The sequence below is a fragment of the Eptesicus fuscus genome, chromosome 4 (genome assembly GCF_027574615.1).
Source record: "Eptesicus fuscus isolate TK198812 chromosome 4, DD_ASM_mEF_20220401, whole genome shotgun sequence".
Lineage (NCBI taxonomy): Eukaryota > Metazoa > Chordata > Mammalia > Chiroptera > Vespertilionidae > Eptesicus > Eptesicus fuscus.
Genome location: NC_072476.1, coordinates 60514240 through 60528036, shown reverse-complemented (window position 1 = coordinate 60528036; position 13797 = coordinate 60514240). Strand labels below are relative to the sequence as shown.

At 51.7% G+C, this 13797-nt stretch overlaps 1 protein-coding gene across 1 annotated transcript; it reads left to right on the top strand.

Moving 5' to 3' along the window:
• Positions 1 to 3148: 3148 nt before the first annotated feature.
• Positions 3149 to 12795, top strand: NR2F1 (nuclear receptor subfamily 2 group F member 1). Its single transcript, XM_054715063.1, has 3 exons — positions 3149 to 3693; positions 6128 to 6655; positions 11753 to 12795. Exons 1-3 carry the CDS (start codon positions 3234 to 3236, stop codon positions 12031 to 12033), a joined length of 1269 nt encoding a protein of 422 aa, XP_054571038.1. The 5' UTR covers positions 3149 to 3233; the 3' UTR covers positions 12034 to 12795.
• Positions 12796 to 13797: the final 1002 nt, after the last annotated feature.

The following is a 13797-nucleotide window of genomic DNA, read 5'->3' as shown; positions in this document are numbered from 1 at the left end:
GAGCCAGCGATTTCCGCAGGCCCCGCGGCCCGCCCCCTCCTCCCGCCCCCCCCCCTCCCGCGACCAATCGCCTTCGGGAATCTCTCTCTCTCTCTCTCTCTCTCTCTCTCTCTCTCTCTCTCTCTCTCTCTCTCTCTCTCTCTCTCTCTCTCTCCTCTCTCTCTCTCTCCCCTCCCTCCCTCTCCCCTCTTTCTCTCTCCCTCCCACCCGCCCCTCTCCCCCCACTTCTCCCATCTTCTCCCCCCGTCTTTCACTCGCCCCTTTCCTCTTTTTCTGACTCGGCCGCACTAACTCCCCACCCCACCCCCAACAATATGAGGACTTATTACTGTTTTCTTAATAATTATTGAAGCGTTGTTTGGAGTTTGGGACAGCCTGGGGATACCAAAGCAGGGGGGAGCGGGGAAAGAAAGAAAGAAGAAAAAAATCAAATTGATTGGAAAGTTTATTTTTTTTTAAATCATCTCTGGGATCAATAGGAACCGTTGAATTCTGATTGATTTTGTGGCAATAGCTGCAAATTCCACGAGTGTCCTGTCGTAATTAAACCTTTAAAACCAAGTTATACTCAGGAGCCAAAAAAAAAACAAAAAACAAAAAAAACAGGAGTCTCTGCCTCGTTTCTTAAAAGGATATAAAATAAACGTAGCCCACACTTGGGTTGTGCTTATATGTGAAAGAAGACAACAATCTAAACCCAGTGTATTTCACGAGTCGTTAAAATGGTGAGAGTTAAATTCCCATATTAAAAAAAAAAAATCCCTAACATTTTCGATGACACTCTCTTCGAGCTCGTGAAACCTAATTTTAAAAACTTTTCATAAGAAATCAGCATTATTTCCTTCTAATTTGCACGTTGCAAGGCATTCTCCCCCTCGCCATCCCTTCCCCCCTCTGGCGTTCGCGTGTGTGTGTGTGTGTGTGTGTGTGTGTGTGTGTGACCATAGACGACCCATACTAATCAGGTCTCCGAGTAAATAGCAGAGCAGGGCGATCTCAATGTAAATTGCGCTTGTCAGAAGCACACCCCCCTCCCTCACTTTCTCTCCTCCTCCCCTCACATCCCCGCCGGTAGGTAGCTGGGGGGGGGGGGGGAGCAGAGGAGGAGGGGGGAGGGACTCTCCAACCAATGGCGTGCAGGAGGCATGGCTAACCTTAGCCTCCCATTTTCTCCTCCCTCCCCCCCCCTCCCATTCAGGGCTCTGACCAGTCAGTCTCCTTTGATTATCAGTTGCCAGCAGCCCTTCTCCTGGCTCCTTGACACGAGCTCCATATAAGGCAGCGATCTCCATAGAAACGTGTCAGTTTCAATAGTAGTGTCAAAGTTCACTATATACAGACATTCGCGCAGATCCCCCTTTCGGAAACATTGCTCTGCGAGTCCTCCCGATTAAACGCATTCAATTTTGGGATCTCTCTCTCTCTCTCTCTCTCTCTCTCTCTCTCTCTCTCTCTCTTCCTCTCCTCCTCCTTCTCCTCCTCCTCCTCCTCCTTCTCCTCCTCTTCTGCCTCTCTCTTTCTCAGTCTCTCAATCTCTCTCTCTTCTTTCCCTCGCTCTCTCCTCTCCTTTTTCTCTTTTCTTACATACCCTTAGTTGTTTCCCCCGTATTCTTCTTCTTCTCTCTCCCTTTTCTCCCTCCTTCTTGTCTTTTTTACTCCATTCCTGCAGAAGAGAGAGGGCTAAACTTAAAAAAAAAAAAAAAAAGAGGAGGAGGAGGAGGAGGAGACACCCCCTTCGTATTCTTCTTATCGTTATTTTATACATATATGATTTTTTTTGGAGGGAGGGTGTTGGTTCCCGGCTGAAGAGCACTTATTTAAAATACTAAAAAAAGAACATTTTTGGGCGATCTCCAGGGTTTTTTTAACTAGCTCTGTGTGTTATAGCAGAAGAAGCAGAAGAAGGAGCAAGAAAGAGGAAAAGAAGAGGATTATTTATTCGACCTACTTTGGATGTCTCTCTCGCTTTTTTTTTTTTTTTTTGCAATTCTTTTTCTTCTGAATTTTATTTTTTCTATTTCGCTGTGAATTCGTCGCCGGCGTGAATTATCTCCTATTTTCCTTCTTTTCGATCACCTCCCCAAAGAAGAAGGCAGTGAGCGCCCGGCGCCACCGGCACAACAAAAAGAGCAAAGTGTGTGATCCTCCTCGCCCGCTGCCTCCCGCTCTCCGGCTCTGCCTTCCTGAATGGCTGGCAGCGTCCGGCCCTGGACCTGGCCCCCCGACACCAGCGCGCCCTGATCTCCGCCAGCAGCCTTGCCCCGCGCCCCGCTCGGCTCACCGAACTCCCCTCCACCTCGAGCCCAGCGAGGGCTCCTGCCGGGACAGCGGCGGCGGCGCGGGCGGCCCCCGACCCGGGCTCGCGCTCCGGCGGCGGCCCCGGCTCCAGCTCGGACTCCGGCCCGGGCCCGGCTCCTCCAGCGGCGCTCGTCGCTGCAGCTGAGGCGGCGGCTCCAGCGGCGCCTGCAGCCCCGACCTCCGTCTCCGCCGCCGCCGCCGCCGCTGCCGCCCTCGCGGTCTTCCTCGGGGTCGGCTCAGCCCGCGCTCAGCGCGTAGCCCGAGCGGCCGGCGGGCGGGCAGGCGCCTGGCGCGGGTGAGCGAGTGTGTGTGCGAGTGTGTGTGTGTGAGTGTGTGTGTGTGTGTGTGTGTGTGTGCGCGCGGGGGTGCGGGCGAGGCGGAGGGCGAGTGTGTGCGCGCGCCGTGGCCCATGCCCGCCGCCCCCGGCGCTGCGCCCCGCGCCGCTCCCGGCTGCCGCCTGTGCCATTTCTGATTTTGCAACTTGGGGAAGAAGAAAAAAGCGAGAGAAGGGAGCTTGCTCTCCGGGGGGGTGGGGAGGGGGGGGAAGGAGAGCGTGGCCCCCCCAGGATCGGAGCGCGGGGGGAGCGGGCGAGGGGAGCAGGGGTGTTGCGGGGGGGGGGATCCTGAGAGCCTGGGGGGGCTGCAAAAAGAGAGAAAGAAAACAGCAGGAACCACAACAAAACGCCAGCAGGGCGGGCGGGCGCGCAGCAGCAGCGGGGCGGCCGAGGCAGTAGCGGCGGCGGCGGCGGCGGCGGCAGAGGCAGCGGCCGGTGCGCGGCTCGGGCTCGGCTCCCGCGACCCCGGGGCGCCCGGTGGGCCCCCCACCCCCTCCCCCTCCCCCCTTCCCCTTCCCCTTCCCCTCCCAGCGCGCCCGCGCGCCCCGCGGCCCTCGGCGAGCAGCTCGGCTCCCCCCAGCGCTCCCCGGGCCCAAAGATATGGCAATGGTAGTTAGCAGCTGGCGAGATCCGCAGGACGACGTGGCCGGGGGCAACCCCAGCGGCCCCAACCCCGCAGCGCAGGCGGCCCGCGGCGGCGGCGGCGCCGGGGAGCAGCAGCAGCAGGCAGGCTCGGGCGCGCCGCACACCCCGCAGACCCCGGGCCAGCCCGGAGCGCCCGCCACCCCCGGCACCGCGGGGGACAAGGGCCAGGGCCCGCCCGGCTCAGGCCAGAGCCAGCAGCACATCGAGTGCGTGGTGTGCGGGGACAAGTCAAGCGGCAAGCACTACGGCCAATTCACCTGCGAGGGCTGCAAAAGTTTCTTCAAGAGGAGCGTCCGCAGGAACTTAACTTACACATGCCGTGCCAACAGGAACTGTCCCATCGACCAGCACCACCGCAACCAGTGCCAATACTGCCGCCTCAAGAAGTGCCTCAAAGTGGGCATGAGGCGGGAAGGTGAATATTTCTTCTCTGCTTCTCTCCCTGAGCTTCGCCCGCCTTCCCCGGCCCTCTTCCTTTCTCTCTCACAGAGGCGGCTGCTGTATGGGGCTGGGGCTCCTGCAGTCCTGGCCCGTCCCAGCTTCCCCTGTCCCCGCTGCCTTCCTCCCCCGGCGTCTTCCCCCCCCCCCCAGCTCGTTGCCGCTGCCTCCCCCTCCCGGCCTGCGCTCGTCTCCCTGGCTCCTCCATCCCTCTCGCTGCCTGCTCAGGATGGTGTCCCTGGGATCGTGAGCTGCGGCTTAAAATCCCCTTCTCCCTCTGTCTTGGATGTGCTCGCTGTGTGTGTCTTTCCCGCGTGTGCGTGAGGATGCTTGGGGCTGTGCTGGCATGAACTTGGGGAGGGGTGCTTACTTCCCCCAGAAAACCCCTGTTTCTGTGTTTTTGCATCTCACTTTCCCCTCCACCTTTCCCTTCCCTTTATTTGAAATGGGGGAGGGCTGGGGACTGGACTACCCTGCGTAGATTCATTGCTGCATCATCCCTTTGGAAGCTTAGCATGGAAAAAGAGGAGTGAGATTTATTGCACTTGTAGGTCTAATTAGGGGAGGTGGGGGGGGGGGGCTTCTGGCCTGTTCACTGGCTCCCTCTCCTCTTCATGGAGCTGGGGCCGCCTCCTCCGGAGCTGTGGCCTTGTTTTCACCCCTCTACTTTGAAAGGAAAGTTTGTGACTGAGCCTTGCTTTCATAGTTGTGTCATTTTTTAAAAAGCATGATACTCATTTTATTTCTTCATCAAACTCCACCCTCTGCTTAAATACTGCATACAAATTACAATTTACAACGGCATTTACCGAACCTTCCGATTTGGCTATAATGCATAGATAGACTGCAGCTGGCATGAGCTTCCACATCATTTAATCCCTGTGTTGTATGGCTTTGGTTTCTTTTAACGCAACTTTTGATGTTGTATTTAGATATGCTTCATGTTCATGTGGCAAGAGATGCAGCACTTTTCTTATAAATATATTTAGCCATTTACAGTTAAAGTTTATCTCCTGACAATCATTAAAGATGTCTTATAGTCAAATTAGCGAACCAGTCAATTTTGCAGAATGCAGATTACTCCTTCTTGTAATTGACTTTAAAATTATATTTTATATGCCACAGGAAAAGAAATTGAATTCCTTCAGATCTCAAAGAGCAGGCAAATATGACGACTTCATTTCTAGCTCCAGGAAGATTTTGTAGGCATCTGGGGGGTGGGGGGGGGGAGAGAAAAAACAACAACTTTGAATTGTGCTCTCATTTAATTGAAAAATAACTGCCAAGTTCAAAACTATAATTAGAAAAAAAAGTATTCTAGCCATTATGTTTCAAGAGCTGAAATTGCATGGGGACTTGCATTACAAATGGAATCAAAGCAAACTTAAGAAAACAGTGCACAACCTGAAATAAGACAGCTACATGGACATGGACATATCTACATTAATTTGTTGGGGGGAAGAGTTCAGTAGCCCTAACTTTTCCTGGAGTTGTCTTTGTTTACATGGCAATTTAAAACGCTGGCACTGTTGAAGTAAAACATACACATTAAAAAAAAAAAAACTTTGGTCAGCTTTAAGAACTCAGAGCATGCTTACGTTTTGCATTCAGATGGTTAATGAATCCAGTGTTTTTGCAGTGGCAAGCTCGTGCATTCACTGGGCAAAAGCTGGCTGCAGGTTGCAGTGGCACCACGCAGGACAGACATTAATTATTGTTCCTACTTTTCCCCATAATGTTTGGCTACTGTAAGTTCAACTTTTTCTTGAAATTTTTCAATTTTCTGTTGCTTTTAACAGCGAGAACTTTGTGTGGGGCGATGGGGAGGAGAGGAGAGGGGAGGGAAGCAGGATACTTGTTTTCTATGGAAAAGTTGTAAGTGATTAGTAGCATATGTAACTTGTGTCTATTTTAAGGGTAATTCGATGGCATTTTTTAGAGACTATGGGAGCATTTTGAGCAAAATGTTGCTTGCTTGCAAATGAAGAGGCAGCTAGGCATTTGCCTAGAACCACCACCTTTCTCTGGTTTCTCCTGTTTATTTTCTACCCTGATTTGTTTCACTCTGGAGGGGGTGAGTGGGATTTCATCGATCTGCGTGTTACTCCTTGGTGGTAGCGGGGTTGGGTGGGACTTTCTTGGGCATGCTGGGCCCGGGGGCCCTGAAGTCAGGCCTAGTGGTGGCAGGGCTGCGTGACCAGGTGCGCAGGCGATGGACCGGCGGAGCAAGAGGGCCTCGCCCCAGGTTTCCTCCTGGTGCAGGCCGTGAGAGCGAGCTCCAGAGAAAAAATGCGCGGGGAGCCTGCGCCTGTGGGAAGAGCCTCCGCATTGTGTCGGGTGCTCTGCAGCGCGGCTACGTCCGCAAGCCCCCTGGATGCACATTGCCTCTTTTCTCTCTCTCTTTTTGTCAGCGGTTCAGCGAGGAAGAATGCCTCCAACCCAGCCCAACCCAGGCCAGTACGCACTCACCAACGGGGACCCCCTCAACGGCCACTGTTACCTGTCGGGCTACATCTCTCTGCTGCTGCGCGCGGAGCCCTACCCCACCTCGCGCTACGGCAGCCAGTGCATGCAGCCCAACAACATCATGGGCATCGAGAACATCTGCGAGCTGGCCGCGCGCCTGCTCTTCAGCGCCGTCGAGTGGGCCCGCAACATCCCCTTCTTCCCGGACCTGCAGATCACTGACCAGGTGTCCCTGCTGCGCCTCACCTGGAGCGAGCTGTTCGTGCTCAACGCGGCGCAGTGCTCCATGCCGCTGCACGTGGCGCCGCTGCTGGCCGCCGCCGGCCTGCACGCCTCGCCCATGTCCGCCGACCGCGTCGTGGCCTTCATGGACCACATCCGCATATTCCAGGAGCAGGTGGAGAAGCTCAAGGCGCTGCACGTCGACTCGGCCGAGTACAGCTGCCTCAAAGCCATCGTGCTGTTCACGTCAGGTGAGGCTGCGGTCGCTCGGAGGGCAGGCCGCGCGGGGAGCCCCCGCAGGCTCCTTGGGGCCGGCCGGCGCCCGCCTTCCGCCCCGCCGCCGCGCCGGCCCGGCCTCGCCGGACCTCGGGCCTGGCCCGGACCTGCGGCCCCCGCCCCCCGCGTAGAGACGCGGCCGGTGGCGGCGCTGCCATCTTGAGAGCGTGGCGGTGCGGGAGAGGAGGCGGCGGCGGCGGCGGCGGCGGCGGGCCTAGCGGCCTGGACCCCCGCGCGGGGCGGCGGCGGGTGCGTGTCTCGTGGGGGAGGCGGTGTTGTGGATCGCCTGGCTGCGCGGGTGTGCGGTGTGCTTGCGTGTGCGTGTGTGTGTGTGTGTGTGTGTGTGTGTGTGTGTGTTTCTGGGGGAGGGGAAGGAAGGAAGGAAGGAAGGAACGTGGGAATGCGGCTTTCTCCTCTGTGTGGCCCGCTCCCTGGATGAGTTTCCCGACAGAGAGGCGCGCGCGCACACGTACACACACACACACACACACACACACACACACACACAGGTGGAAAGAGAAGAATACGCACAAGTAAATCATAAATAATCCCGTTTTATTGCTGCCTGATTTTCCCTTATCGGAAACCATTCATGTTTGCAGTTGCTGAGGTTATTGAGGGTCGTAAAAAACGGATTCGATCTAAACAAGGAAGATAAAAACAAAAGCAATACGGTAGAATCCAAAAGTACGGTAGGCTCCCCGCCCCGGAGGTAAATCTCATCGCCATGCAAAACACTTGAACGTCGGAAATTTAACAGAGTGCCTTAAAAATATCAAATTAAAGGTAGGCGGTGGTAACATGCATGTTAACAATTTCTCTTATGATAGATGGTTCAAATTAACTTCCAGGAAAGTGCATTAACGGTGCCTTTGAAGGCTCTGGTCTGAGCCTCTGAGAACACTGCCCGCCTTTTTTATTATTGTAACCTGCAAGAGGGAAACATATAAACACCCGGGACAGCAGGTAATGGGGGAAATATAAACAAAGCCAGAAGGGACGCTGGTGGGGAACAGAGCTGCCCAGACTGGGTCTCAAGCCTTGCCCACTGTGAGTGGGGTTAGCTGAAATTTTACCTCCAGTGTTGGCACTATTGTTTCTCATTCCTCCATTCAGAGAACAAATAAACTATCCTAATAAATCTAGCCTAGAACCAGGACACCCAAAGGCCAAATGAAAACCACCCTTGAGCAGAGATGGTGAAACCCCTTTCCCAAGGCCTTGCTGAACAGTAAGCAGTGGTATAATCTATCAGCATTTCTTGGCTTTCATGCGTGAAGAATCGTATTTACGTTGTATTAAAATGACTCTTAAATTTGCACAATATTGTAATGTAGCAAATGTAGTATTAATATCGATCTGAGCAGCAGATAATTTATTTAGACAAGAGCATCTCATTTGTATGCAGGGTGGCCAGAGCTGTGGACTTGGACTGCCCCCCCCCCTTTACTTTCCGTGCAAATACAGGTCTGCTAGTGGGAGAGGGAGTTATTCTTTGCAAGAGGATAAAGTGAGAACTTTAAAACAAATGGAAGATTTATTGAATAGCCTCCTTGGTGTTTGAATGCATTTTATCTTAATAAGTCTTCTTGATAGAAACGTGTTTTTCACAAGTGACAAAGAGCCTGGGAAGCAATGACCAGGCTGCGTTAGTTCTGGCAGGCCTGGGCCTGGCTGGCTCTCCACTACCCGGCTCTTTAGCCAAATTAATCAGGAAGCAAGCCAGTGTCAGGGAGGCTGGGGTTTTACAATCTCATCCAGTGAGGTGTCTTGAAGCAGATCTGTGACTTGAAGCTGGACAGAGGTCTTCTCAAGAAAGGTCTCTCCTCCCTTGTCCTTGTCCTTCCTGCGGTTCTTTGAACTCCCTTGACTTTTCTGATCTCCTGCCCTTTCCCAGAGAGAGGCGAGGACTGTGCAGGCTGCAGAGTAGACTGTGGAATTATTTAGCTTTTCTTTCAACTTTCATCCTAAAACATCCCTGGGAAAAGTGTTTCTTTAAAAAAAAAAAAAAGGCCCAAAGAAGTTTCTTCAAGTCTTCAAGGTGCAAGGGGGAGGCAAGAAGTGAACAATAACATTATTTTGCTGGAAAATTGCAAGCAGAATATCTGAAAATGGAAATAGAGCTGTCAGTAGTAATTCACCCCCCTCTTTCATACAACACATTTCCACTTTTGACTAAACTTGTTTTGATTGCCAGCCAGAAGGGAATTCATGGGAAGCCTTCTCAAAGTCATCCAACTTTTGAGCAAACTTTGAATGATGGAAAAGACAGTTTTAGACATATTGTCCAATGAGGTTTGCTCCGGTTAAGTATTTGAAGCTGGCACGGGGGTTCCCTGTGGTGGTTTTCACATTTGGCCTCCTGATGGTATGCTTAATCCTTAATATTCTGGACAGCATCCAAAGACTAGGTCATGACCTGAACTTACTTTTTTAAAAAATTCATTAATTCATACACCTAAATATTCCCTCAAATAAATGAGACCTTCCCTGAAAGGAGCCATCTAGTTAACATAAATACAATAAATCCATTTTCAGTACAATAATAACTTTGATTTCTAGTTATGGCAGCTGATTACATCTATATTTCCTGAACACTAAACTCTTCTGAATGCACAACATGAAATACATTCTCTGCACTACAAAGGCTAAGCCGGGAGGGCCTGAACAGTAATGGTTATTTATTTACATAATTTCTTTTCCATATACTGTAGAAGAAATATTGAGGTTTCCCACATTGACACTGCCATATAAAAAGTGAGACATGGATTTTGCACATGCTGACTCCCTTTCTGATCTGGGGTATATATAACTCATGGCATATAAATATGGACTACATTACACCCCCTGCTCACCTCGCTTTGCTACCACAACCACCCAATCCATCTAAGAGCTCGTACCGTCTGTCCACGGCTGGGGGAATCCTGTTGCAGGAATATCCAGAGTGGGGGTGACTATTTACACTGGGAAGCCAGGCCCAAACTAGGGCCATAGGGCTTGCCGCCTGGCACCTGGCAGTCCACTGAGCTACAGGCATTCTGCCTTCAAAGGAGGAAAGATATCAAAGCAGCCAGCACAGGGCCCAAGCAAGACTTTCCTGGGCTTCTCTCCCTTGGCGTGGCCTAGCTGGGAGAAGGGTAGTGACCTTGCACTCTGGGGTCCCTCATCATAAATATCAGATAAATATTTTACGGACCTGAGGGGATGCCATATGGGTCTTTTAAAAAAATCTGCTGGGGTATCAGTGGGTCCTTTTCATTTTGCATTGTCTGAGGCTGAAAGGGATCCTGACGTATAATGGGCAGATAATGCATGTAAAGCAAGATATATGTAAATATGAGTCTGCATGGTGGCTATTCAGCAGAGCCAGGTTAGCAAGCAGGGCCAAGGGCAGACCTCAGGGTCCCCTCTCTAAGGAGCAAAGCCCCAAAGTGCTCCTGCCCTCGCCCTGCTAGCCATAAAACCTGACTGATTTCCCAAGGCAGGCGGGTGTGGATGCACCCTAGCAGCTGGCTGGAGTAATTAGACATCTGACAGGAACCCGGTCTGGATCTGGGGTCAAAGGACACTTGCCTCAGAAGTTCTTGAATCACCATCACTAGTTTTATTTGTATTTTTGCTCAAGGCCATAGCCTTGTAAATGAAGGTGGTAGGATGTTTGGTAAGCCCCAGTTCTTGAAATATAAAGACATAAAGCTCAGAAAACCCTAGCAGACACAGGTTTCACTTTTGAATCATTTGCTATGTCTTTGTAGGGTCACATCTGCCCATTCACAAATATATAATGTCCTTTTAGGGGCATCGCCATGCATGGATTTCTTCCCAGATCTATATATTAGCAAACTCTGCCTTTGATCTCTAGTCAACCTCCTGACTGGCTAAGGGTTCCTCTGTGATCTTCCTGTTTTTGAAATATTCATTATTAATATAAGAAACAACACAGGCATTTAAACTAGGAGAGGAAGTCTTCATCTCATTCCGCTGATTCCACCATCCCCTCCATTTGCTTGCCTCCAATTAGTTGATATAGTATAAACTGCTGTCTTGAAATATTTTTAGGAGACCAAGAGGAGCCTTGCTTGGTTTATTGATGAGATAAACACACAGGTTTTGAGATGCTGTCCTTGCGTGTAGGTGCCACCTCCCCCCATTGGTTCTGTAAAGGAAGCCTATCTCCCCAAATCCCCCCTCAACTCCCCATCTTCCAGTTTGAAGCAGCAGCAGCTGCTGCTGCCTCTAACCCAGCTTTGTGTCTGATCACTAAAGATGTCTCCTTTCTGCAGCCTGGAGTAACTGAGCCACATTCTTCCTGATTATTACACAGTTTACAGAGATGTGACCAATTTTCAATTACTTGATCTAAGGCACAGATAGAAGTGTACACCCTCACCAAGGCTTTGCTGCAGAGTCCTTGCTTGCATGGATAGTGGATCTCAAATCCTCTCTTGCTAAAGCCTAGGCTTGATCTGATTCCAGGCACTGCCAGCCCGTGATTCCCTGCCTGCTCTTATGTGTTTGTTCACTACACAATCTAGGTTCTCCTTGAGGTTTCTGGTTGGGGTCATTTGTTGAGAGGGGGACTCCACGAAGCCTTTAAGAACTGCCTTCAGGCTGCACATTTCTTCAGGGCTCCTGCACACCCAGAAAGCAGGGGGGAGTGGGGCGCAAGTCCTCCCTTTAATGAGCACAGTGCAGGGATGCTCCCCTGCAGGCGGAGGACAGGTTGCTCTGCACAGCAAACAGGGCTCCAGCATCGTACGTTACTTAATCCGAAGGTGAAAGAGGAAAAACAAAGGGACGAGAGAGGCTGCTGCCTCTGCATGTGTGTGCTCCTCTCTCCAGCTCCCCTAGGCTTGCTGGGGGTTTGGTTTATTTTATTTGTTTGGGGGCTGGTCGAGGAGTGGGGAAGCATGGAGGGGTGGGTTTCTTTCCTTTTCTTCTATTTTTTTTTTTTTCTCCCTTTCTCCTCAAAAAAGATTCTTTTAATGGCTTGTTGTTTGTGCCTTTGCTGTTCACCGACCTAACCATGTGCCCGCTCCCCTTCTCCTTCCTTCCTGTGGCTGCTCGGGCAGATGCCTGTGGCCTGTCGGATGCCGCCCACATCGAGAGCCTGCAGGAGAAGTCGCAGTGTGCGCTGGAGGAGTATGTGAGGAGCCAGTACCCCAACCAGCCCAGCCGCTTCGGCAAACTGCTGCTGCGCCTGCCCTCCCTGCGCACAGTGTCCTCCTCTGTCATCGAGCAGCTGTTCTTCGTCCGTTTGGTAGGTAAAACCCCCATCGAAACTCTCATCCGTGATATGTTACTGTCTGGGAGCAGCTTCAACTGGCCTTACATGTCCATCCAGTGTTCCTAATCCATGGGCACTTCCCGCCTGCCCCCACCTCCTTAGAGACTCAGAGGACCTGCGGGGGCCATGGACCCCAAAGCCTGGGGGACACCGGGCAGCTGATGCAGGGTGCAGCGTGCTGGGCAGGCTGGGCAGGGGGGAGGAGGGCTGGGAAGGCAGGAGCAGCCCACCCTACAGAAATGCAACCCAAGCTACAATCCAGGAGAAAAGGAGACTCTTTTAGGATCAGATCTGTGAACCCATTGGAAAGGAAAGGAAAAGGACCTTGTGTCTGGTGAGAAAAAGAAAACAATCTTTGGAAGAGAGGACCATGAGAATTTTAATAAAACAGAAGGAGACTAATGGACCTTCCAGGATTTATTGTGGACGGATGTGGATATATTCTGTACAGAAAACAACACATGGAAGTGGACTGAATCCTATGTAGAAACACACACGCACCCCCCAAACATTGTTATTCATTTTGTAAGATACTAGTCTTTATTTTCATTTTTTGTAAAATTTAAACATCGTATGCACATAAAAAAAAAGGAAACAAGAATTAGGGGAAAATAACATTTTCCAAATAATTATAAAAAATTGTCCTGTGTCTATGTATCTATATCTGTTTTGTATTTTTTTCTGGTTCCAAACCAGATTTCCTGTGATTCTATACTAATAATTTTTGATATAACCCTTTGCTTCTTATAATGAGTGCGATATATGTTGTCGAGGCTGTTCTTCAAGAATTAAAATTGAAGTGAAAATTTAAACAAAAATAAAAGAATTTAGCAAAACCCACGCGTCTGGTTGTTTGACAGATGTCATCAGTGCAAAAGAACACTCCAATTAATCTCCACTCCAACTCTTATTAGAATGGGGGTGGGGTTAAGAGGGGGAAACTTTTAAGGTCTAGTACCAAGTTGGCTAGGTTTATTTCCTAAACCAAGCCAGTGCTTGGTTTTGTAAATTCAGAGGGCCAGGCTCTGCGTGGGCCACTGTGGTCGGGGACGACAGGGAGCCGTGGTTGCAAGCCTCCCATGTGTCCTTGTGGGTGGCGGTGGTGGGCTGCCGGAGGTCCTGCACGCAGCGGGGCCTCAGGCTGGCAGACCTGGTCACATGGCTGGTCCAGGCTCAGGCACCACTTGCTTCTGGGACTGCACGTGGTTACTGGCCTGGCTGTAGGGGTGTGAAGCAATAGAAGAGGAGGGTCAAGGGAGGGAAAGGTTTGTGCAGGCACCTCTGTACCTCGTGCCTGTGATGGGAGGGTCTGGCCTCCTCCTAGCCCTGGGAGAGAGGTGGGGCCTCCGTGCTGGGAGCCCTGGCTTTGCTCCCTCTATGGCCCCCTGAAGAGGTGGCAAGGGTTTGCCCCTTTCCATACCCTGTGACAGGGGTTCCATGCAGGGCCCTCCAGGTCTGCTGGGTGGATGGAAGGGCCTTGCTGTGGCCTGAAGGGTGTGGGCCTGGGACCTGGGAGTGGGGGAGCGAGGCTGGAGCAGGGCCTTTTCAGAAGGGGTGTCTGGGTCCTAGTGGCCCGTCAGGGCAGAAACCTCCGGCCAGGCCGCTCTGTGGGTGTGCTTGGGGTGGGCATTGCTGCTCTCTCACAGCTTTCAGAGCAGGGATGTTTTACAGGATCACAGGCGGCACTTCGAGAACACATACTGCCAACGGAGCTTTTTCTACCCGTATTAATAAAGCCAGATCTTTTAAAATAACACCTCTCACCCTCCCCTCTGCCTTCCCCAGCCCCCAACAGGCCCTTTTCAGGCTGGCGCGTCACTTTTAGAAGTA